At 36.4% G+C, this 22,905-nt stretch overlaps 1 protein-coding gene across 1 annotated transcript in view; it reads left to right on the top strand.

Moving 5' to 3' along the window:
- Positions 1-20,311, top strand: part of ITM2B (integral membrane protein 2B) — a 28,922-nt gene extending 8,611 nt beyond the window's left edge. The window contains 5 exon segments of the mRNA NM_001258055.1: positions 12,139-12,267; positions 14,476-14,682; positions 16,391-16,501; positions 17,064-17,214; positions 19,408-20,311. Coding sequence (NP_001244984.1) covers positions 12,139-12,267; positions 14,476-14,682; positions 16,391-16,501; positions 17,064-17,214; positions 19,408-19,493 — 684 coding nt within the window. The 3' untranslated portion in view covers positions 19,494-20,311.
- The last annotated feature ends 2,594 nt before the right edge of the window (positions 20,312-22,905 follow it).

The following is a 22,905-nucleotide window of genomic DNA, read 5'->3' on the forward strand; positions in this document are numbered from 1 at the left end:
ATGTGGTGGTTAGCTTCTGGAAAATTGCACTGTACAATTTTTATTGTATGTAAACATTGCAAGAGAATGAAAGTGAAAATGACAGTTTTATTATTTAGTTTATTAAACTAACACAGTCTTAGTTTTATTATGAAAAAAGTTTGACCTTGTGGATCCCTTGAAAGGTATTCCTGGACCACATTTGGAGAATGTGTACTCTAAATACTTGCTTATGCTGCTGTTTCATGGTTTGTTTTCATTTGTTTTATTTTTTGCAGTTTTAGATAATACCTATTGATAATAGCTACATGGAAGGTGAATATTTAGCTTTTCCTGTGTATTTACACAGTGCACACATAATCTGTTCTCCTGTTATAGCAATTTCTGGTTAGGTTAATATTTAGTGCTTTTTATTATAATTGACATAAACATTATTTACATTTGAATATTGTTGTATACTTTTATTTTACTTCCTTTCTTGTATAACAACTTTTTATTTTCCTTGGATTTGATCATGCTTTTTGGGGCAGGAGAGAGGGTTCCTTAATTTTCTGTATACTTACTGCTCCTTCATTTCTCAGATTCTGACAGCAATATAGTTGTCTTTCTGTATCTTCAGACTCACCAGGTAACTCACCAAGTTTCTTTCTTTCTTCTTCTTCTTTTTTTTTTAAATGATTTCTTGCCTGTCATTCATTAGTTTTCTAGTCCAGACTGTTTGCACTCTAGGTGTGTTGCCATACAAATGTCTTGAGAGTCGTAATCATCTTGGAAGAATTGCCTTTATCTTCATCACATGCTAGATCTGCAGTTTTATAAATCTGAAGAAAAAGATAAATTTTTAAAAAATCTTGCGTGTCTGAGAATCATTATTCCATCCTCATATTTGATAATTTATCTGGGTGTAAAATTCTAGGTTAGCATTCATTTTTCTCTCAGCATTTTGATGGCATTGCTCCATTATCTTCTAATGTGATGCCATTCTGATTCCTTGTTTGTACATGACTTTTTTTCCCCCTTTGGTTGTCTACAGGCTGGAGATTTTCTGCTTATACCTTTTTTTTTTATGCTTTCAGCTTTCAACATTTTTATTGACGTGACTTGTCTGCTGTCATTCATTTTCATTCTTTGTGGCTTAAGGTTTATTTGTTTTACCCCTTTACTATCACTTTATTGAGCTTTCAGGAGGAAGTAAACAAACATTTAACTGGAAATCAATATTAGAAATTCAACTCAGCTATCTTGATAGCTTTTTAAAGATTTGTTAGAATATTTCCTTTTACATTAAAAATTGACTTAATGATAATTAATAATGAATAATAATGGAAACCATCTGAATTACTATTAGCATTAATTTAAGATCAGACAGGATGGTCTAGAAAGATTGATGAGGCATCTTCTGATCGTCTTCTTCAAAGTTCCAAGATTGTCTCCTTCATGAGGAATTTTAGAGGCAACTCATTACCAACTTGGTAGTTTTGCTTTGTGGCATTATTAAGTTTCACTTTTGTAATTAATATTTTGCCTTTTTCATTTATGTTGAAATGCATATGTGCTGGTGTGCTTTAGTTATTTTCCTTTATTGTTTTAAGCTCACATGTATATGATTTCAATACTTTTTGCTACCATCCTTTGTAATTTGATGAGCAACAGAGAAAAGCCCTATTAATTTTGACAACATATTAAAAGTAGTATTACTGCCTTTGTAATAGTTCACACATGTAGGGCTTATTAGTATGGGTCAATTTAAGTAAACCTTTTACAACAGTAGAGATTCACGCTGTGGGTCGGGCATGGTGGCTCACATCTATAATTCCAGCACTTTGAGGCAGGAGAATTGCTTAAGACCAGCCTGGGCAACATAGTGAGACTGCCACCTACACAAAAAAATTAAAAAATTAGCCAGGCGTGGTGGTACACATCGGTAGTCCCAGCTACTCGGGAGGCTGAGGTAGGAGGATCACTTGAGCCCAGGAGGTTGAGGCTGCATTGAGCCATGATTGCATTATTAGACTGTAGCTGGAGTGACAGAGCAAGACCCTGTCTCAAAAAAAAAAAAAAAAAAAAATTAAAAAATATATATTTAAGAAAAATAATTTTAAAAATCAGGCTATGTGGTTTCTCGTTAGAAAGGAGTATTATCCAAGTGTGACATGGTGTCTGTACTTCATTTGTTATCAGAGTTAATTTGCCTAAGCTGTTTTAAGTCAGCTTCCTTAAGCAGCACATGGAGTCAAGATAATATTCAGACCTTATTAGCTCCGTGATATTACATAAATAATTTTACTTCTCTGGGCCTCGTATTTATCTGTAAATGATGTATTGGATTAAACTACTTTCATGGTACTTCCATAGGGGATCTGTTCCTGAGAACTGTATCGATCACATATTCAGAAGCATCTACTGGCTAGCCAGGTACTATAACTGGAATTTTAAAATTGCTGAGTACTCCAGCTTTCAAGAAACATTGTGTAGCTAGGAAAGACCAACCAGTTATGAAAACCAAATTAGTCACAACCTATTTAAATGCCTATATTTATTCTTAGAAGAAAATCACACCCCTGGATCCAAGAGCCAGGAGAGTGGTGGAATAGGGAGCAACATTCAATATTACCACTGAGTTTTTACTGCACATGCATTCAGTGCTAGGCAGTAGGGCTCATAGGGTCTAAGCACTTCTCACATGTAGAGAGACAAATATTCCTGATCTCAAGAACTATAATTATTTTTTCTAGTAGTCATCTTGTTTAACATTTAAAATTCCAAACTTGGACAGAAATTTTCTCTTAACTGTCCTCATTTAAATTATGTTATACTTTCAGATGAATATATTTGGAATTTTCTTACCAAAAGTTACGCATTTTAAATGAAATTACCCATATTTGAATATGAATGTGTGATAATTATATTGTTGAAAGGCATTAAAAGCCAGCATTTGTATAAAAGTGAATCTAGAACAGGTTTGTTCTTTTTTTTCTTTAATCTTGACACTGAATTTTAGAATGAATTATATAAAATTAGAGCATTAGTATTATGCTTAAAATTTTTAGGGAAACAGTTAGTTGATACTGGTAACAATGTGGACTCTAGTTTCATTCAGCCAGTGGTAGAGAAAATCTGTCTTCACCAATTTATCTCTGGTAAAGGATATTATTAACAATAAATAACATTTGTGTATAATGCTGTTGGTTACGAACATTTGCCTGTTTGTGCTAGTCTAGGCTTTCTTTTTGCCATCCTGATGCCTTTTACTCACCAATATGAATTTGAAATTCTGCTAAAATTTCACTTTATAAAACGGATACAAGGCCAGGTACAGTGGCTCGTGCCTGTAATCCCAGCAATTTGGGAGGCCAAGGTGAGCGGATCAATTGAGGTCAAGAGTTCAAGACCAGCCTGGCCAACATGGTGAGATCCTGTCTCTACTGAAAAGACAAAAGTTAGCCGGCTCTGGTGGCATGAGCCTATAATCCCAGCTGCTCGAAGGCTGAGGCAGGAAAATTGCTTGAACCTGGGACGCAGAGGTTGCAGTGAGCTGAGATGGCGCCACTGCACTCCAGCCTTGGTGAGGGTGAGACTCCATCTCCAAAAAAAAAAAAAAAAAAAAAAGATACAGTTCTGTTCAGCGTAGATTGAATAAACACTGTATAGAAATGATAGTCATGTCCGGGCGCGATGGTTCATGCCTGTAATCCCAGCACTTTGGGAGGCCGAGACGGGCGGATTACGAGGTCAGGAGATCGAGACCATCCTGGCTAACACGGTGAAACCCCGTCTCTACTAAAAATACAAAAATTAGCCGGGTGTGGTGGCAGGCGCCTGTAGTCCCAGCTACACGAGAGGCTGAGGCAGGAGAATGGCGTGAACCCGGGAGGCGGAGCTTGCAGTGAATGGAGATCGCGCCACTGCACTCCAGCCTAGGCGACAGAGCGAGACTCCCTCTCAAAAAAAAAAAAAAGAAATGATATTAATTTTTTAAACTATATAGAAAAAAGAATAGGAGATTTTAAACTTATTATTCATATATGTTAATATTCTACTTTGCCTACCCTGCTTGTCTGATACAAAAGTGATTAAGTTATGATCCAACTCTAGATGCATTGCATTGATAGTCTGCCCTTTTTTTTTTTTCCCAGTTCCAACCTATTTTTATTTAACCTAAGACTGTGCTAGTTTTATATGATGCTAATAGTTTGGTTCAAGTTTCATAGATTTCTCACAGTAGTTACATTATTATGCAATGGCTTTAAATTTTATTGTTTTTTCTTTCTGTATTGCTGCTTTTATGTTGCAGGATTTTTTAACAAAAAAGTATATTAATGAGAAATCTGTTTTGTAGACCTTGTCGTTTGAGATTAAGTTCTCCTTTTCAAACCTTTCCCATTTGAATTCCAGTACAGAATAATGCCTTAATGTCATTAATCATAACATGTTGGTATAATTCCCAATTTTGACTCTAAATACTAATTTATCTTAACTAAATGAAATCCAATAATTGACAAAAGGTCAGAGGCCTTTGTGAAATATATCATAGTACTTACAAATATAGAGAGCAACTTTCTGTGTAATGCCAGACACTTAGAAAACTGCTTCTTTTTTATGTGTCAAACGTAACGTTTATAGTGGACTTCCTCACTGCAGTTGAGACAGTAGCAATCTCATTTCAAAAGGCAAATTAAGAAGCAAAATTCAGATACTGATTTAAATGAATAAGAAAAAATGCAAACAAATGTTCGATGTCCTCATGGATTGTTAACTTTTCAGCCAGAGATTTTGTGTTTTACATATAGCAGATATATTTGGTAATCAATGCAGTTAATAATTAGCGGATCACCACATCATGTCCTTTTGATGCTTTCATACTGAGGAAAGAAACCTAATGTAGAAACCAAGTGAATATGTCCCAGTCTACAAAACCCAGAACTCAAAACCCTTTATATGGAAAAGTAGTTTAGATTGATTATTTAATATAAATAGGATCCCAGAAGGCAGTATACCCAGTCATAGCTGGAAGTGAAGATCAGAGTTCAAAACCTAGCAACATGGTAGAAAAGAACTAGGTATATTTGGTCTCCAACTAGGGAGAAAAAAAGATGAGAGGAGTTGAAAATACTAGAACATTAATGGGAAATGTAGTTTTTTTGTTTTGTTTGAGATGGAGTCTTACTTTGTCACCAGGCTGGAGTTCAGTGGCGCCATCTCAGCTCACTGCAACCTCCACCTCCTGGGTTCAAGCGATTCTTGTGCCTCAGCCTCCTGAGTAGCTGGGATTACAGGCACAAGCCACCACACCCAGCTAATTTGTGTATTTTTATTCGAGATGGGGTTTCACCATGTTGGCCAGGATAGTCTCGATCTCCTGACCTTGTGATCCACCCACCTCAGCCTCCCAGAGTGCTGGGATTACAGGCATGAGCCACTGCACCCAGCCGGGAAATCTAGTTTTTAAAAGTGTGACTCACTAAATTGTTTTAATGTCCCAGCTGTTTTTCTGTTTTGGAAAGCATTATGCCAGCCAAACAACACATCTGTGGGCAGCTGGCCTATGCACCCCCATATTTACCTGTGTTACCCAGCATGTTTCTAAGTAACTAAATCTGTTTCTGAATGTTCAGTATATTTTGAGTTGAATATATTGTGTTGGATTTTTTCTGTCTCTATGTTTTTTGAATAAATAGTATTGGTTCTTTTCTGTATATGTATTTTTTGATAATACAATTTTTAACCCTAAGAGATGTTTTCCTCTTTAGTATCCTGGTTCCTAAAGCACTGTTGTTGTATTTGATATAGAAATGTAAAATATTATATCTGAGCACTTTGAAAAATGTCTCTTAAAAGCTTCAGTCAACCTGTAAAAAAGGTTCAAATAGAGGTGCCTAAGAATGCGAAGTGATTTGTTAGTTTGAGAACAGAATTAAAATGACGTGAAAAAATATACATTTTTATTTAAGTTTATAATTGAAGCACATTTACTAAAGCCTCTTAGGGAACTGATTGAGGTGACCTAATTCTTAACTAATTGAAGGACCAGAAAAGAATTTGTCCTTCATTTTGTTTAAGATATAACTTCTTAAGTAATTTTATTTTATCATCTAATGCTGAGATTTATTTGAACTAGAAATTAGTGCTGTGCCAGAGTGAGAGTGCTTCTGAAAGCCAGGTCTTTCTGTATCTACTGTTGCAAGGTGGTTATAGGCCAGTGTGTGCTGCAGTGTCTTCATTTATAAACTGGGCTAAAAAACTTGAGGTTTAGGAAGATTAATTAGATAATAATTGTGCAGCACCTGTGGGAGTTCTGTTACCTTTTAAGCACCATGCAAGGTGCACCAGTTTTACTGCAGTAGAAGGGAGGAAATGTCTCGGTGACTTGTTTTAAATTAGGCCAGGGAAAGTTATATACCCCGGTGAAGAAGCTCTTGTTAGTGGTTTTTCTTTTTCTTTTTTTAAATTATGAAATATTTCAAGCACACAAAATACAGAGAACCTGAAGTATATTTTGCACGTTTTGAAAGTCTTAAATATCACATACTTACAAAACACTTAAATATGTGGTGTTATATATTGTGCAACCTGCCTTTTCTGGGGGGTCAGCAATTACGTTTCTTACGCTTATCTAAAAATCAGCAGTGCTAGTACATTTGTGTTTTTTTTTTTTTTAATTTTTATTTTTTAATAGAGATAGGGTCTTGCTATGTTGCCCAGACTGGTCTCGAACTCCTGGGCTCAAGCAATCCTCCTGCCTCTGCCTCCTAAAGTGCTGAGAGTATAGCCATGAGCCACTGGGCCTGTTCACTAGTTGAATCTTTTTAGCAGTATTATATGAATCTATAATAATTTATTTCAATTTTTTTTGTTGTTGCTGACAATGTAGTGTATATTCTTGGACATATTTCCTTACATATTCAAAAGTTTATCCAGGATTTATACCTAGGAATGGAATCGCCAGGTCATAAGATAAATGTATGTCAGGGGTGTCCAATCTTTTGGCTTTCCTGGGCCACACTGGAAGAAGAATTGTTTTGAGCCACACATAAAATACGCTAACACTAACAATTGTTGATGAGCTGGAAAAAAAATCACAAAAAAAAATCATAATGATTTAAGAAAGTTTATGAATTTCTGTTGGGCCACATTCAAAGCTGTCCTGGGCCATACGCAGCCTATGGGCCACGGGTTGGACAAGCTTGGTGTGTGTTTATTAGATACTGCCAAATTGTTCTCCAAAGCAATTATACCTAAATTTTTGTCGAGTGGAAGTTCCCAGGTTCCCTTTGTTACACACTTTTTCTAGCACTTGGTGTTAGATATTCTTTTATTGCCTGGTAGATAGGAACTCAGTTGATTTCCTCTCCGCCCTCTGTATTAAAATATAATTTACATGGAATAAAACTCATGCATTTTATGTGTACAGTTTGATTGAATTTATGGTAATTGTATAAGGTCGTATATCCACCCCAACAGTCAAGATACGAAACATTTCCATCACCCTAATAAGTTTCTTCACGCCTGTTTGTAGTCAGTCTCCCCTTCCCCAGCCAGTAAGCTGCTTTTGTCATTACGGTTTTGCCTTTTCTAGAATTTGATAAAGATGTAATCATACAGTGAGTTATCTTTTGTGCTAGACTTCTTTCACTTAGCATGTTTTTGAGATTCAGTCCTGATGGTGTGTGTTATTTTGTTCCTTTTTGTTGCTTTCTATTTCATGGTATGAATATACCACAATTCATTCATTCATCAGTTGATGGATATTTGGGTTGTTTCTGGTTTGGGGCTAGTATATAAATAATGATGCTGTAAACATTCATGTACAAATGTTTGACTCAGTTGATTTTTGATTATTGATATTTAAAAATCTTGCCACCCTCTAGTTTGAATAATTTGACTCAGATTTTCTACATAGACAAATTATTTACAAATAACAGTTTTGTTTTCTTTTTTCTAATACCTAATCTTGTTATCGTTTGTGTACTTGCTGTAGGATCTCTAGTACAGTGTTCAATGGAAACAGTCAATTTTAGTGGGCATTCCTGTATTCCTCAATTAAAAGGGTATGGTGAAGTATAAAGTTTCACCATTAAGAATGAGGCTTTCTATAGGCTTTTGATTGTTAGCCTTACTGATGTTAAAGAATTTTGGCCTTTGCTAGTTTGCAAAGATTTTTTTTTTTAATGGAAGTTGAATTTTGTCAAATACGTTTTCTGTATATTTTGAGATAGGCACGGGGTTTTTCTTCTTAAATCTTACGTGGCTTTTTCTTTAAGTAAAGCTTACTCTTTGAAGTGTTAAAATTTAATCACTCTAAAAACATTTTTAATAAATCTCTTAGATTAAAAACTTTTTAATCTTGAGCATACTTTAATCCCTTCTCCATGACTCAGATTGTATTATGGAACATCATTTATCTATCATACATGGTGTTAATTCTTGACTATAAATTGCTCAAGGTTTAAGCCATGTCTTAATCACATTTGAATTTCCCACAGGATCTAGCACAGTATATTGCAAATAGCAGGCATTAATAAATGCTGAACTAGGCTACCTCTCTTGCTAAATAGCCACAGTTTGTTTTACGTTATGAATTATGTTGCATCTCTCCCTTCCCTCATTATCATGCTGGCTGCTGATATAACTTTTATGAATCATAAAGAATTAAATAATCACGCTTTTTAAAAAATATATCTAAGCTGGCCAGGCATGGTGGCTCACGCCTGTAATCCCAGCACTTTGGGAAGCCGAGGTGGGTGAATCATGAGGTCAGGAGATCGAGACCATCCTGGCTGACACGGTGAAACCTTGTCTCTACTAAAAATACAAAAAGTTAGCCAGGCGTGGTGGCAGGTGCCTGTAGTCCAGGCTACTCGGGAGGCAGAGGCAGGAGAATGGTGCGAACCCAGGAGACAGAGCTTGCAGTGAGCCGAGATCGCGCCACTGCACTCCAGCCTGGGCAACAGAGCGAGAGAGACTCTGTCTCAAAAAAAAAAAAAAAGAAAGAAAATTGATCTAAGTTTTATTCACTCATCAAATATATAAGTGCCATCTAATGCCAAGCCCAAGCTTGGCTTGGAGCTGCCTGTAATGCAAAATGAATATGAATAGATACTCAAAAGATCTTATAGCCTAGTAGAGAGAGGATCTTTATGTGAATTATTCTAATGAAAGAAAAGTGATCACTAGGAATTTAGAGAGAAAAGATTAGATAGACTTTGCAGATTTAACAGCTCTTCTATGAAGTACATGATGGTGGTGCATAGGTTTGGGGTCTATAATCTGGCTCATCAAACACTCTTGTTTATTTCCTGATTCTTAAGCCACGTTTCACGTTATTGAGGTGCTGAATAAATTGACCTGTGGATAAGTGAAGTGTTTTGTAAGTGAAATTCCTTAAGAAATTGAATTTTTAAAAAACTGTAATAGTGCTGAGAAGTGAGTTTCGAATGAACACGAGAAGTCAACTCTAGCATGGTTTATAAAGGTCTTTTGTGACCTGCCCCAGTTTCTTGTCCATCATTTCTCATACCCCTTTCCACCATATTGGGCAGTCCAGCCAAAGCACGTGTGGCTCTTGGAAATGTCATGCATTTTAGCTCCATAATTTTTGAAAAATCTCTGCCATATATATAATTTCCTTTAACTCTGTCTTCTGCTGAGGTAATGAGTATTTGTCCTTTAACATTCCACTGAAGTATTTTCTCCCTTGGGAAGTCTTCCTGAAACTCATCCCCTCTTACGTGCTCTCTGTGCATTTTCCTATTAGAGCTCGTATCATATTTATTTCTTTTTGTATATTTGTCTATTTTCCAGACTGATCCAACTGGTCTCTTTCTTGGCAGAGCATCTATTTCCAGTGCCTAGCACAGCTCTTGGCACATAGTAGACATTTATAATTTATTCTCAAAATGATTGTTGAACAGTTAAAAATGATATATTACAATGCCTTGAAATTTGTCATCAATTTGCCAGTTGGGGCTGCATATTCTTTTACAGATGTCTGCCTGTGCTGTTTGGCTATTCATTTATGTACTGTTGGAAGAGAAAGCCTGCCAAATGGGGTGGGTGTGTGCGCACATTTGGCTGTCTCAGCAGCTGATACCAAATGTTGGAATAACTATTTCCATCTGTCATTTTCATTCCCCCCACTCTCCCTCCACCCTAAAATTAATTATGTTAGGAACAATTTCTTACCTCCTTAGATACTTATGTCAGACAAGGGCTCAAGCAAAAGATGTATACTTTATCATTAAAGTTTTGTAATACCTTATGACTCCATGGAATTCTTGTAACTTTCTTTTCACAGCTGGGATATCTTACATGGCTTGATAAATTCTTCAGACTTATTACATACTTTAATTCCTTGCAATACACTCATTGTCTTACACACATAGTATATTGACATGTGCTACAGAAACCATGACATTCTCATAGCAATGGACTGATTCTTAGAATAAACAGTATTTGTTGTTCGCTGTTAAATTCTATGTTTGAAATCTCAACCTAAGAACACACTATATCACATCACATTGTTGTTGGTTGCTTCAGCATCTGGGATTAGACCTTTCTCAGCGGTATCATGTTAAAGTTCTTCATCTTAGAATTAAAAACATATAATGTTAGGTTTCATTCCTAACTGAATTCTTGCTTCAACCAAATCTGTGTTCTAATACAGGGGTCCCCAACCACCAGGCCACAGACCAGTACCGGAACTGGTCTTGGCTAGGAACTTGGCTGCACAGTTAGCATTGCTGCCTGAGCTCCACCTCCTCTCAGATCAGCGGGGACGTTAGATTCTCTTAGGAGTGCGAACCCTATTGTAAACTGTACGTGTTAGGGATCTAGGTTGTGCGCTTCTTATGAGAATCTAATGCCTGATGATCTTCTGAGGTGGAACAGCTTCACCCCAAAACCATATCCCAACCCCCCTCAATCTGTCTGTGGAAAAATTGTCTTCTACGAAACTGGTCCCTGGTGCCAAAAAGGGTTGTGGAGGGCTGTTCCAGTAACCCATCCTGTTCTTGTGCATCATTCATAGTTTTTCTTCCTAATTTTTTATCCTATTAGATAGGTTTAGGTGAAGTCTACTTTCTCCCTTAAGCCTACCCCATATTGGGTTTTCCAAGTAAAGGACAGAGTCATGTACTTCAAGAGGCTGTTCATGTATACTATGAATTTTTGCAGTCTTTACTATTTATTGAGTGACTACTTATTTAGGTATCTTTGTTTTCTTAGCTCTTTGCACGTGAACTTGGGTACAAATCAGAAATTTGCTATAATTCTAAAGTGACAGAATAGAGGGATCAGGTTATAAGGGCACAGGGAGGGAGGAGTATCTAGGAATTATGAATGTCATGACCCCAAATAATGTTCTAATACTAAATTGTTTTAAGTGGATAAAAATGAAAATTCTATAAAATCTTGTGCTGGTTTTGTTTCTTGAATTTATAAGTAAGTTTTTATCATTGAATATTTTCTCATTTTTTTCTACTGCTTCTATCTTTAAAAGAAAGTGAAGAATTTTATCAGACCATGGTTTAGAGTAGAGCAGTGGGATAATAGGATTATGTATTTTTATGTATAGAATTTTATCCTATTTTTTGAAATTCTAATTGTTTAAATAATTTTAGTATCATTGTTTGTTCTGTTCCTTATTTTCCTGTAATTTTTTCTTGTGGATGGTTTAGAATAGTTTTATACCTGGTATGAAATATAAACCATCTGTAGCAGGCCTAACACATAATTTCATAAACGATCAGATAGAGAGATGCCCTGGATTTATAATTTACAAGGCTCATCATCATATTATATGACTAAGTTGTAGCATAACCTCTTCTAAATTATTAAATTTTAGAAGATATCACCAAAAGTTGTGCATGCAAAATAAAAATTATGGAGTGTATCATTGCTTGAGTCAGGGTTAGCAGGTGGGGTGTTGAGATTAGAAGTAGACAACTCTCCTAGAGACCAATGTCCCAGTCCAAGAACCATTAAGATGAGCCCTGGAGCTACCATTTAATCATTCCTGGGTTGATTTTGATGAGAGGCACAACTCCTTTGGTCTTTATGTCTTCATTTATTAAAATGATAATCCATGAGGTTTTTCCGATCCTGAGCCTTCTGTTGTTCTGTCTGGAGATAAGATACTTAACTGTCTTTTTCATATTTTAGGACCCAGATGATGTGGTACCAGTTGGCCAAAGAAGAGCCTGGTGTTGGTGCATGTGCTTTGGACTGGCATTTATGCTTGCAGGTGTTATTCTAGGAGGAGCATACTTGTACAAATATTTTGCACTTCAAGTAAGTGGAAAAATTATTTTGTGTCTCTGATTTTTTTTTTTTGCCTCTCCTGATGTGCGTTACAAAATTGTTTACAACTTGCTGTAAGCTTGTACTTTTTATCTGTGACCTTCAGCCAGAGTGGTAGTTCTATTTTAAAGCTGTGTTTAAACATCTCTCCATGATATGTTTGCTGAGCCCATCACACACAGTCACTAAAAGCAGAGTAACTTGAAATGTTGCTGACTAAAGGATTTATTTAGGTCATTGGGTGATTTTACTAACCTTTATTTTCCTACTATAAATAAGGGTTGAGAGGAATAGTATTATGAATTGCCAGTTGAATAAATACATCAGCCACAAATGTTGTCATATTGATAGGCCATAACTTGATAGTCAGCTTGGACTCCCCTTGGTCCTACTGTACCCTTGGGCCCAGAGTACAGTAAGACCATGTCTCTGCTTCTTTTCCAGTCACTGGTTTCACTAAAGAACTGGGTGACTTCAGCGGTGATATTGAAATAACATAGGATTAATAGTAATCCCAGTGGGTTAAGACAAAGGTTTTCCTTCTGATTAATTATAATTTACAGTCTATTTTGTGATATATTTCTCTTGGCAATAATTCAGAAGTTTTTTTAGGAGTTTTGAAGAGGAAATTACTTTCAAGGTTTTATGACTACTTCAGCTGTTTCAAAATTTGGAGAAAGCTGACGAGACTTATTAAAATAATTTAAATAACTAATTTTGAAACATTCTCAATTTCATGCTCATTTTCTGTGTTGTTCAAGATGATCAATCACATATTGATAGACATTACCAAAATACTAGTCATCTTTTTTAATACCGTTTTTTTTTACAAGAAATACATATAGTATAGAAAAAATCATTGCAATTCCATTTTCCGGAGATAACATTTGGTGCATTAACTGTTTTTTTTTGTTTGTTTGTTTGTTTTTGTTTTTAACGGAGTTTCGCTCTTGTTGCCCAGGCTGGAGTGCAATGGCGTGATCTCGGCTCACTGCACCCTCCACCTCCCGGGTTCAAGTAGTTCTCCTGCCTCAGCCTCCCAAGTAGCTGAGATTACAAGTGCCTGCCACCACACCTGGCTAATTTTTGTACTTTTAGTAAAGACAGGGTTTCACTATGTTGGCCGGGCTGGTCTCGAACTCCTGACCTCAGGTGATCCACCCACCTTGGCCTCCCAAAGTGCTAGGATTACAGGCGTAAGCCACTACGCCTGGCCCGGTGCATTCACATTTTATATACCCTTAGTCTTTATTGTGTGTGTAGCGTGTGTGTGTGTGTGTGTGTGTGTGTGTGTGTGTGTGTGTACATGTACTGTGTGTTTGGTTTTTTTTGAGATGGGATCTCACTCTGTCACCCGGGCTGGAGTGCGGTGGTGCAATCACAGCTCACTGCAGCCTCAACCTCTTGGGCTCAAGCAATTCTCCTGCCTCAGCCTCCCCAGTAGTAGCTAGGACTACAGGTGTGTGGTCCCATGCCCAGCTAATTTTTTCATTTTTTGTGGAGACACGGTCTCACCATGTTGCCTAGGCTGGTTTTGAACTCCTGGGCTCAAGCAGTTCATCTGTCTCAGGCCTCCACCCCCAAAGTATTAGGATTACAGGCATGAGTTACTGCACCCGACCTCATATACTGTTTTTTCTTTTTGTAAAAGGGAGACAGTAGTATAAAGATTTGCTGTAATCCAGTATTTTCCCCTGAATTGTGATGTAAAGGGAAAATTAGAACTACTTATATGCATATAGAAATTTCAGAAAAGTTATCCCTTTTTTGGCTAATAAGAAAAAAGTCATTTAATTAGTAGACCATATCAAAACTTTTTAATATATTCTTTCAGAAAAACTTAACTAGTTTTGGAATATATTCTTTTATAAAAACTGCTTACAAGTAGAGTTAGGTCTGTTGTTTCTTTATATTTATTTGTTACTGGATAGCTGATTATTTTTATGTTCTATTTTCACCTACCACGAAAAGTAAAGGGAAAACCAGCTGCCTTTCTTCTTTTGAAGCTGTTCTTTTACAGTGCTTCAAAACCTGATCTTAAAGAATATGCTAACTCTGTAATTAAACTGTCTGACTTGTCATCTAAAAGCAAGAGTTTGCAAGCAAAATGCTATTTAGATAGAGGTGGCAGCTTAAGTAATGCTTATTTAAAAACCTGTCTCATGCTGAATTGCTGAAATGAGTCTTTAAACTCTATAGCCAGATGACGTGTACTACTGTGGAATAAAGTACATCAAAGATGATGTCATCTTAAATGAGCCCTCTGCAGATGCCCCAGCTGCTCTCTACCAGACAATTGAAGAGAATATTAAAATCTTTGAAGAAGAAGAAGTTGAATTTATCAGTGTGCCTGTTCCAGAGTTTGCAGATAGTGATCCTGCCAACATTGTTCATGACTTTAACAAGGTGAGCCAAGTGTCCAGAATTGTAGAAAGAGTGCAGGTTCTGTAGTTTATGCTTTTTGTAGTTTTAATTTCAATATTTGCTAGTTTATTATATTTAGAGTTCAGTTTAATAAACTGTCAACATTTGGTGGGCTCTGCTTTGTCTGAAGCAGACCCTGGTGACCCAGCCTTCTCATATCTTGTCTTTCCTTTCCCTTAAAGCCCACCTCATGACTGTTCCTCCTTTGCTACAAACTAATATTTTTTATATGTTCCCACATTTTCTTAGATAAGAGGTAATTTATGTCCCTGTTTTTTGGTAGCATTTTCAAAATCAATAATTTTGTTAATCTGTTTTTAAGTTCTCGTTCTACATTTCCCCCCAGCTTTTGAGCATTTTTATGTAATGCAGAAAAGTTGAATATCCAAAATCCTCCACTTTGTTCCAGATATTGTCATATTTGCTTCATCTCTTTTTCTGTCATTTGATGTAAGTACCTATGCTGTTATCTCTCAAGAATGAGATGTCCTCCTACATAACCACATCATTATCACATCTAAGAAAATTAACATGATCTTGTAGGACAGTAGTCCCGCCTTATCTGTGGGGGATACAAGCTAAGACCCCCCAGTGGATGTCTGAAACCGCAGATAGTACCAAACCGTATATATACTATGTTTTTCCGTATTAGTGTACATATATACATATGTTAAAATTTTATTTACAAATTAGCCACAGTAATAGATTAACAATAATTAATAAAACAGTTAAAATACTATAATAAAAGGTATGTGAAGGTGGTTTCTCAAAATATTTTACTATACTGTACTTACCTAGGTATTTGTGGACTGTAGTTAACTGAAGGTAACTGAAACTCAGGAAGCACAACCTCAGATAAGAGAGACTACTGTATTTAATATGTTTACAATTTATATTTGTGTTTAAATTTCCCCAATTTTTGTCCCAATAATTTTTTGTTTTTTCAAATCAGGATTCAGAGATTCAGAAGTTCATGTATCACCTGTGATTTTTGTGTCTCTCTGTATAAGCTTGCCATTTTGAACACTCCAATATATTACTGAAGTTAGCTTTGCAAACATTTCGTGCCTGATACGTCTGATGGATGTTTAGAAACCAGTTTGAAAATTTACTTATTTCAAGGAAATAAACATCCAAAGCAAATAGTAAATAATAATAGCTAACACCGAGCTCTTAGGAATCAAAATGTTGACATTGTTTGGTTTAACTTATTCTTAAAAACCATCCTATGAGACAGTCTTTCTCAACCAGCATTTCTCATTTGAACCATAGAACACAAAATCATTTAAATGACTGTTTCTCCGATGTTCTAACGATGGTAGTAGTATTGAAGATACATACAAGAAAACTTAATCTTTATGCACAATGGACAGATAGCCTTAGAGGGCATTTGAGCTTATAAGTGAGAAAGTTAAATTGCTTAATTATATAAGTATTTGCAGTTAATTTGAATATGTATTATTTATTATAGAAATACACTCTTGATGAGCATTTTATTTACTGGTAGCAATATTTTTTCCTCTCCCATTCCCACTTCCAACTTTATCCAGCCAAATTCTGAATTTGTTGAAATGCAAGTGATTTATACATTCTAAAGCCAATTCATTTTAATGATACAAATTATTCTTAAAAATCCAGTTGCTGCCTGTTTTGCTATTACTGTGACTACACTGTATCTTTTTCTTCCCAGAAACTTACAGCCTATTTAGATCTTAACCTGGATAAGTGCTATGTGATCCCTCTGAACACTTCCATTGTTATGCCACCCAGAAACCTACTGGAGTTACTTATTAACATCAAGGTATAAGAATGTTGACTATTTTTGATGAATGATGCCCTTATAGTGTTTTGGAATACCCTGTTGAGAAATTAGCCCTGTAGGAGCTCATTTTATCAGACTGTAGTTAAGAATTTTACAAGGATGAACGAATACTCATGGTTTTTGTTTTTAATGTTTTATATCTTGAAATTGAAATACAATTTCTCAAATAATGTTTTAAGTTTTCCTAAAGAGCCAGAGAGTAAATACTGGCCAACTACTTAATTCTGTTGCCATAGACAATATGTAAAACAAATGAACATGACTATATTCCAAAAAAAACTCTACTTATAAAAATAAGCCGGGGGTGGAGGCTCATGCCTGTAATCCCAGGACTTCGGGAGGCCTAGGTGGGAGATTCGCTTGAGGCCAGGAATTTGAGACCAGCCTGGACAACATAGAACATAAAACAAACAAACAGATGGTGGGTAGTAGTTTGGCAACCTGTTCCATACCATAATGTGTAAGAATTTTGTCTTGTTACTCTAGTCTACTCAGTAGATGTTCTGAGATAGTCATGTCATGTATTCTTTTCTGAATGTAGGCTGGAACCTATTTGCCTCAGTCGTATCTGATTCATGAGCACATGGTTATTACTGATCGCATTGAAAACATTGATCACCTGGGTTTCTTTATTTATCGACTGTGTCATGACAAGGAAACTTACAAACTGCAACGCAGAGAAACTATTAAAGGTAATACTTTTTAAATGTTGAAGTGTTGGGCAGAAAAGTTCATTGCGTTAAACTAGATTTAGGTGAAGCCTAGTCATTGTTACCAATATACTTGCCATGAGTGAGATAATATTGTGTCGTTATATAATAGTCCCAGGTTTCTATAGAATTATCTTAATTCTATTTATAAGTCCGCCCTTTTCAGATGGAGAGAAAAGGTCAATGTGAAATGTCATTGCCTTGAGATGCTGGTACCTCATTTTCCATCTCGTTAGTCACCCTATCCAACTTCACATCCTAACCACTGTGGTTCAGCCATACTGAAAGGGTTTTTATTATCCAGAGGGTCTCTTGGGACCAGGTCTTCAGCTGTGTTTTCAGAGATCTGGATTCTAAGCAGGCCGTTTGCCTTTTGGATCATATTGGGAATAATCACTGTCAGGGTAGTTGGAAAGGAATTTGGGTGAAGAATTAAGAGCATTGATACAACTAATGTTGTAGCTTTGCCAAATCATTTAACCTTTATTTTCTCACCTGAAATATAAGGATTACAGTATCTCCCCATTTCCTTTTAAGCTCATTGTGAAAATAAAGTACATGTGGCAGCTGTGTAAAGTAAGAAGTGCCATTCAGATACACTGTGGTGTGATTTCTTTGGAATTGTGTCACCCAGTAAAAGTGCTTTCCTGGCTTTTTGCTAGCATTTTAAATAATACTGTTCTCTCATCTCTGGCTGTTGAGTCATCTGAAACCAGCTTGATTGCATGTTTTTTTTTTTTTCCCCCAACTTTTATTTTAGATTCAGGGGGTACATGTGCAGGTTTGTTTCAAAGGGTGTATTATATTATCTGATGGGTGGTTTGGGGTACAAATGATCCCATCACTCAGGTAGTGAGCATAGTACCCAATAGGTAGTTTCTCTTTTTTTTTTTTTTTTTTATTATTATCAAGTTCTGGGTTACATGTGTACAATATGCAGGTTTGTTGCATAGGTATTCAGGTGCCATGTTGGTTTGCCGCACCCATCAACCTGTCACCAAATTAGGTATTTCTCCTAATGTTATCCCTCCCCAAGGCCCCCACCTCCCGACAGGCCCCAGTGTGTGATGTTCCCCTCCCTGTGTCCATGTATTCTTATTGTTCACCTCCCACTTATGAGTGAGAACATGCGGTGTTTGGTTTTCTGATCTTGTGATAGTTTGCTGAGAATAATGATTTCCAGCTTCATCCATGTCCCTGCAAAGGACATGAACTCATCCTTTTTTATGGCTGCATAGAATTCCATGGAGTATAGGTGCCACATTTTCTTAATCCAGTCTATCATTGATGGACATTTGGGTTGGTTCCAAGTCTTTGCTATGAATAGTGCTGCAGTAAACATACATGTGTATGTGTCTTTATCATAGCATGATTTATAATCCTTTGGGTATATGCCCAGTAACGGGATTGTTAGGTCAAATGGTATTTCTAGTTCTAGATCCTTGAGGAATCGCCACACTGTCTTCCACAATGGTTGAACTAATTTACACTCCCACCAACAGTGTAAAAGCATTCCCCAATAGGTAGTTTTTCAACCCTTACCTCCTCCCTCCCTCCCTCCCTTCCTTATAGTCCCCTGTATGTATTGTTCCCATCTTTATGTCAGTGAGTACCCAGTGTTTACCTCCTACTAATAAGTGAGAGCAGTGTAAGGTAGGTATTTGGCTTTCTGTTTCTGGGTTAATTCATTTATGATAATGGTCTCCAGCTGCATCCATATTGCTGCAAAGGACATGATTTCATTCTTTTTTACTGCTGTGTTGATTTCTTACATTTAAAAATGCTCTTGGTTCATAATTTTTTTTTAAGTCAGCCTTACACATGCCATGAAATTTACCCTTTTTAGTGTGCAATTCTGAGTTTCCACAAAGATACACATGGTCTTGCAAGCACCACCATAGTCAAGATACGGAACATTTTTAATACCTTCAAGTTCATGAATTTGTAAGCAATCTGTGTAGCATTATTAATGTTGCTGTGATCTGTCAATATATTAATAGTTCAGAAAAGGGAGAAAAATTATTTTTCTTCAGCATAAACAGATTCAAACTGTAGAAGTTTTTGTAGAGTATAGAGTGAAATACTTCTATACATCTAAATAATAACTATAAAAAATATGTGAATGTTTATGACTAAAGAATCAAAATTTTAAAAAACTTTTTCCCTCTCCAACAGGTATTCAGAAACGTGAAGCCAGCAATTGTTTCGCAATTCGGCATTTTGAAAACAAATTTGCCGTGGAAACTTTAATTTGTTCTTGAACAGTTGAGAAAAACATTATTGAGGAAAATTAATACCACAGCATAATCCCACCCTTTACATTTTGTGCAGTGATTATTTTTTAAAATCTTCTTTCATGTAAGTAGCAAACAGGGCTTTACTATCTTTTCATCTCATTAATTCAATTAAAACCATTACCTTAAAATTTTTTTCTTTCCAAGTGTGGTGTCTTCTATATTTGAATTAGTAACTGTATGAAGTCATAGATAATAGTACATGTCACCTTAGGTAGTAGGAAGAATTACAATTTCTTTAAATCATTTATCTGGATTTTTATGTTTTATTAGCATTTTCAAGAAGACGGATTATCTAGAGAATAATCATATATATGCATACGTAAAAATGGACCACAGTGACTTATTTGTAGTTGTTAGTTGCCCTGCTACCTAGTTTGTTAGAGCATTTGAGCACACATTTTAATTTTCCTCTAATTAAAATGTGCAGTATTTTCAGTATCATATTTAACTATTTAGAGAATGATTTCCACCTTTATGTTTTAATATCCTAGGCATCTGCTGTAATAATATTTTAGAAAATGTTTGGAATTTAAGAAATAACTTGTGTTACTAATTTGTATAACCCATATCTGTGCAATGGAATATAAATATCACAAAGTTGTTTAACTAGACTGCGTGTTGTTTTTCCCATATAATAAAACCAAAGAATAGTTTGGTTCTTCATATCTTAAGAGAATCCACATAAAGGAAGAAACTATTTTTTAAAAATTCACTTATATATATATATACAATGAGTAAAATCATAGATTTTTCTTTAAATAAAAATAAGTCCTTTTAATAACTAAACCAGATTCTTTGTGGATACTATTAAAATAACATTTAAGCCTCAACCTTGAATGATGTTGTTTAATATAAAATGCTTTTATTTTTCATGGAAGGGCTATCAAAGCCTAACGTTTCCAAGGAACATAAAAGAACTTGTGCTTCTCTGAGAGTGCCTGCCTCAGAAATGGAACATTTTGAGTTAATAATGATGATTCTTATACTTCTAAGTTTGCTTCCTCTCTGAAATAATTCAGAATCCACCCCCATTTAAAATATCTATGATTCATTTCACCTCAAATTCCTAAGACAAAAAATGTCAATTCTGACTTTAGGAGGTCAGAGTTTTTAAAGCTTCAGACTCTTAAAGGATTTGGTCTAGAAACCTATTCTAATTCAAAAGGATATTATTTACTCATGGCTCTTCGTTTCATTTCAGTAATATTGTCAGAGCTTTAAGCCAGTGAGTTGGATATTCAGGAATTAACAATTTTAGAAGATAATATGTTTCAATAAAATGAGAATTGGTTTTTCCTACTTTCCAGGCTCTAAAATTACATGAATTTTCAGGTAGCTGTGAACATTTAGGAGCACATTGCTCATTGAGCATCTTTTATATGCCCAACATACGATATTATGTTGAAGATACATCTGCAAAGAAGAAAAAAAGCCACTGCCATCGTGGAGACTCACAATCTAGGAAAAGAGACGGACAGCAACCAACTAGTTACAATACATTGGGATCAGTAGTATGAAGGAGAACAGGTGTAGGTTCTTTGGAAAACATTTAGGAGAGTCAGTGAGACTTTCAGAATGTGAAGTGCATGGGATTAGGTCATGGAAGACCGTATATGTCATCTTAAGGACTTCATTCAGTAGACCATGGGCCACTATTGAAGCTTTACATTTTGGAAGGAGCTTATTAGTTTGTTTTCCCTGTGATTATAGTAGTAATGCGGTATTAGGGTAGCTGAACTGCAATAATAATCCCAACATCTCACTGGCTTCATGCAGTAGGAATATGCCTTCATCACAGTCCAGTGTGGCAGGCAGCCTCCAGACTCCCAGGGACCCAGACTTATACTTTACTAAATATAATTGTTTCATTTGAATTTTTAAAGGTTTTTGTATAATCATCTTAGTAAAACCTTTGATAATTCTTCACAACATTTGCAATCATTGATTTGGCCACATTGATCTAACATGATACCCATGATTTTACTTCATTTCCATTAGTATTCTGATAAGTTCCTTTAGAGTCAATTGAGTAGAGTACCCCTCTCACCCAAGCTTAGTCATGTCCCAGGAATTTTGGAACTCCAACTGAGGTTTCAGGTTCATTATTCATTCTAGGGCTGAATGGATAATGTGCCGTTTGAACTCTTGTGCCATGCTGGAAACTGTGGTCTTGGTGTGGCATGGAAAAAACAGGGCAAAGGATGTGGATGAGAAGATGACAAAGAAAATCAGATATGCAGAGAGGACTGCCTGGTCTCTCAGTGGGTTCCAGGGAGACTTGGCTATCCTTCCCTGTTCTTGAGTTCTGTCTAGTCCATTTGGGCTCCTATAAGAAAATACCATAGACTGAGTGACTTCAAACAACAAAAGCTTATTTCTCTCAGTTCTGGAAGCTGGCAAGTTCAAGATCAAGTCACCTGCAGATTCAGTGTCTGATGAGGTCCTCCTTCCTCACAGACAGCTGTCTTCTCTCTGTGACCTTATATCACAGATTTCTCTGGGTTCCTCATATAAAGACACTGATCCCATTCATGGGGGTTCCACTCTGATGACCTAACACCTCTCAAAGGCCCCATTTCCTAATACTATCACCTTGGGGGTAAGGATTTCTTTTTTTTTTTTTTTTTTTTTGAGACGGAGTCTCGCTGTGTCTCCCAGGCTGGAGTGCAGTGGCGTGATCTCGGCTCACTGCAAGCTCCGCCTCCCGGGTTCACGCCATTCTCCCGCCCCAGCCTCCCAAGTAGCTGAGACTACAGGCGCCCGCCACCACGCCCGGCTAGTTTTTTGTATTTTTAGTAGAGACGGGGTTTCACCATGTTAGCCAGGATAGTCTCGATCTCCTGACCTCGTGATCCACCCGCCCCGGCTTCCCAAAGTGCTGGGATTACAGGCTTGAGCCACCGCGCCCGGCCGGGGGGTAAGGATTTCAACATGAATTTGGGGGGACACAAACATTCAGACCATAGCAAGTTCCATAATGCAGCCCATCGTGCGTGTGTGTGTGTGTGTGTGTGTGTGTGTGTGTGTGCGTGCGTGTATTTATTTATTTATTTATCTAAGATAGCTCTAGTTTGCTGCTTTGCAACACATTCTGCCCCTATTGCATTGGTTTAAAAAAACAGTACAGAAGTCAAGATGAGACTATGTAAATCTTGACAAGTTGTTAGGATTCTGGCCGTGATTGCTCATCTGTGACGCAGGAGTGAGAGTCTGGCTCGAAAGGTGGCTGAGAATTAAAATAATAGGCATGAAAGTGCTTCGTACAGCTCTTTACAGTTGTTGACAATGCCTTTTTTGAAACCTATCACTGCTGTATGTTAGCAAGCAAACACTGATCTTGTTTTGTAATGTGTAATTTTTCATTTCTGCTTTTCCT

Source organism: Macaca mulatta, chromosome 17, assembly GCF_049350105.2.
Source record: "Macaca mulatta isolate MMU2019108-1 chromosome 17, T2T-MMU8v2.0, whole genome shotgun sequence".
NCBI classification, from domain to species: domain Eukaryota; kingdom Metazoa; phylum Chordata; class Mammalia; order Primates; family Cercopithecidae; genus Macaca; species Macaca mulatta.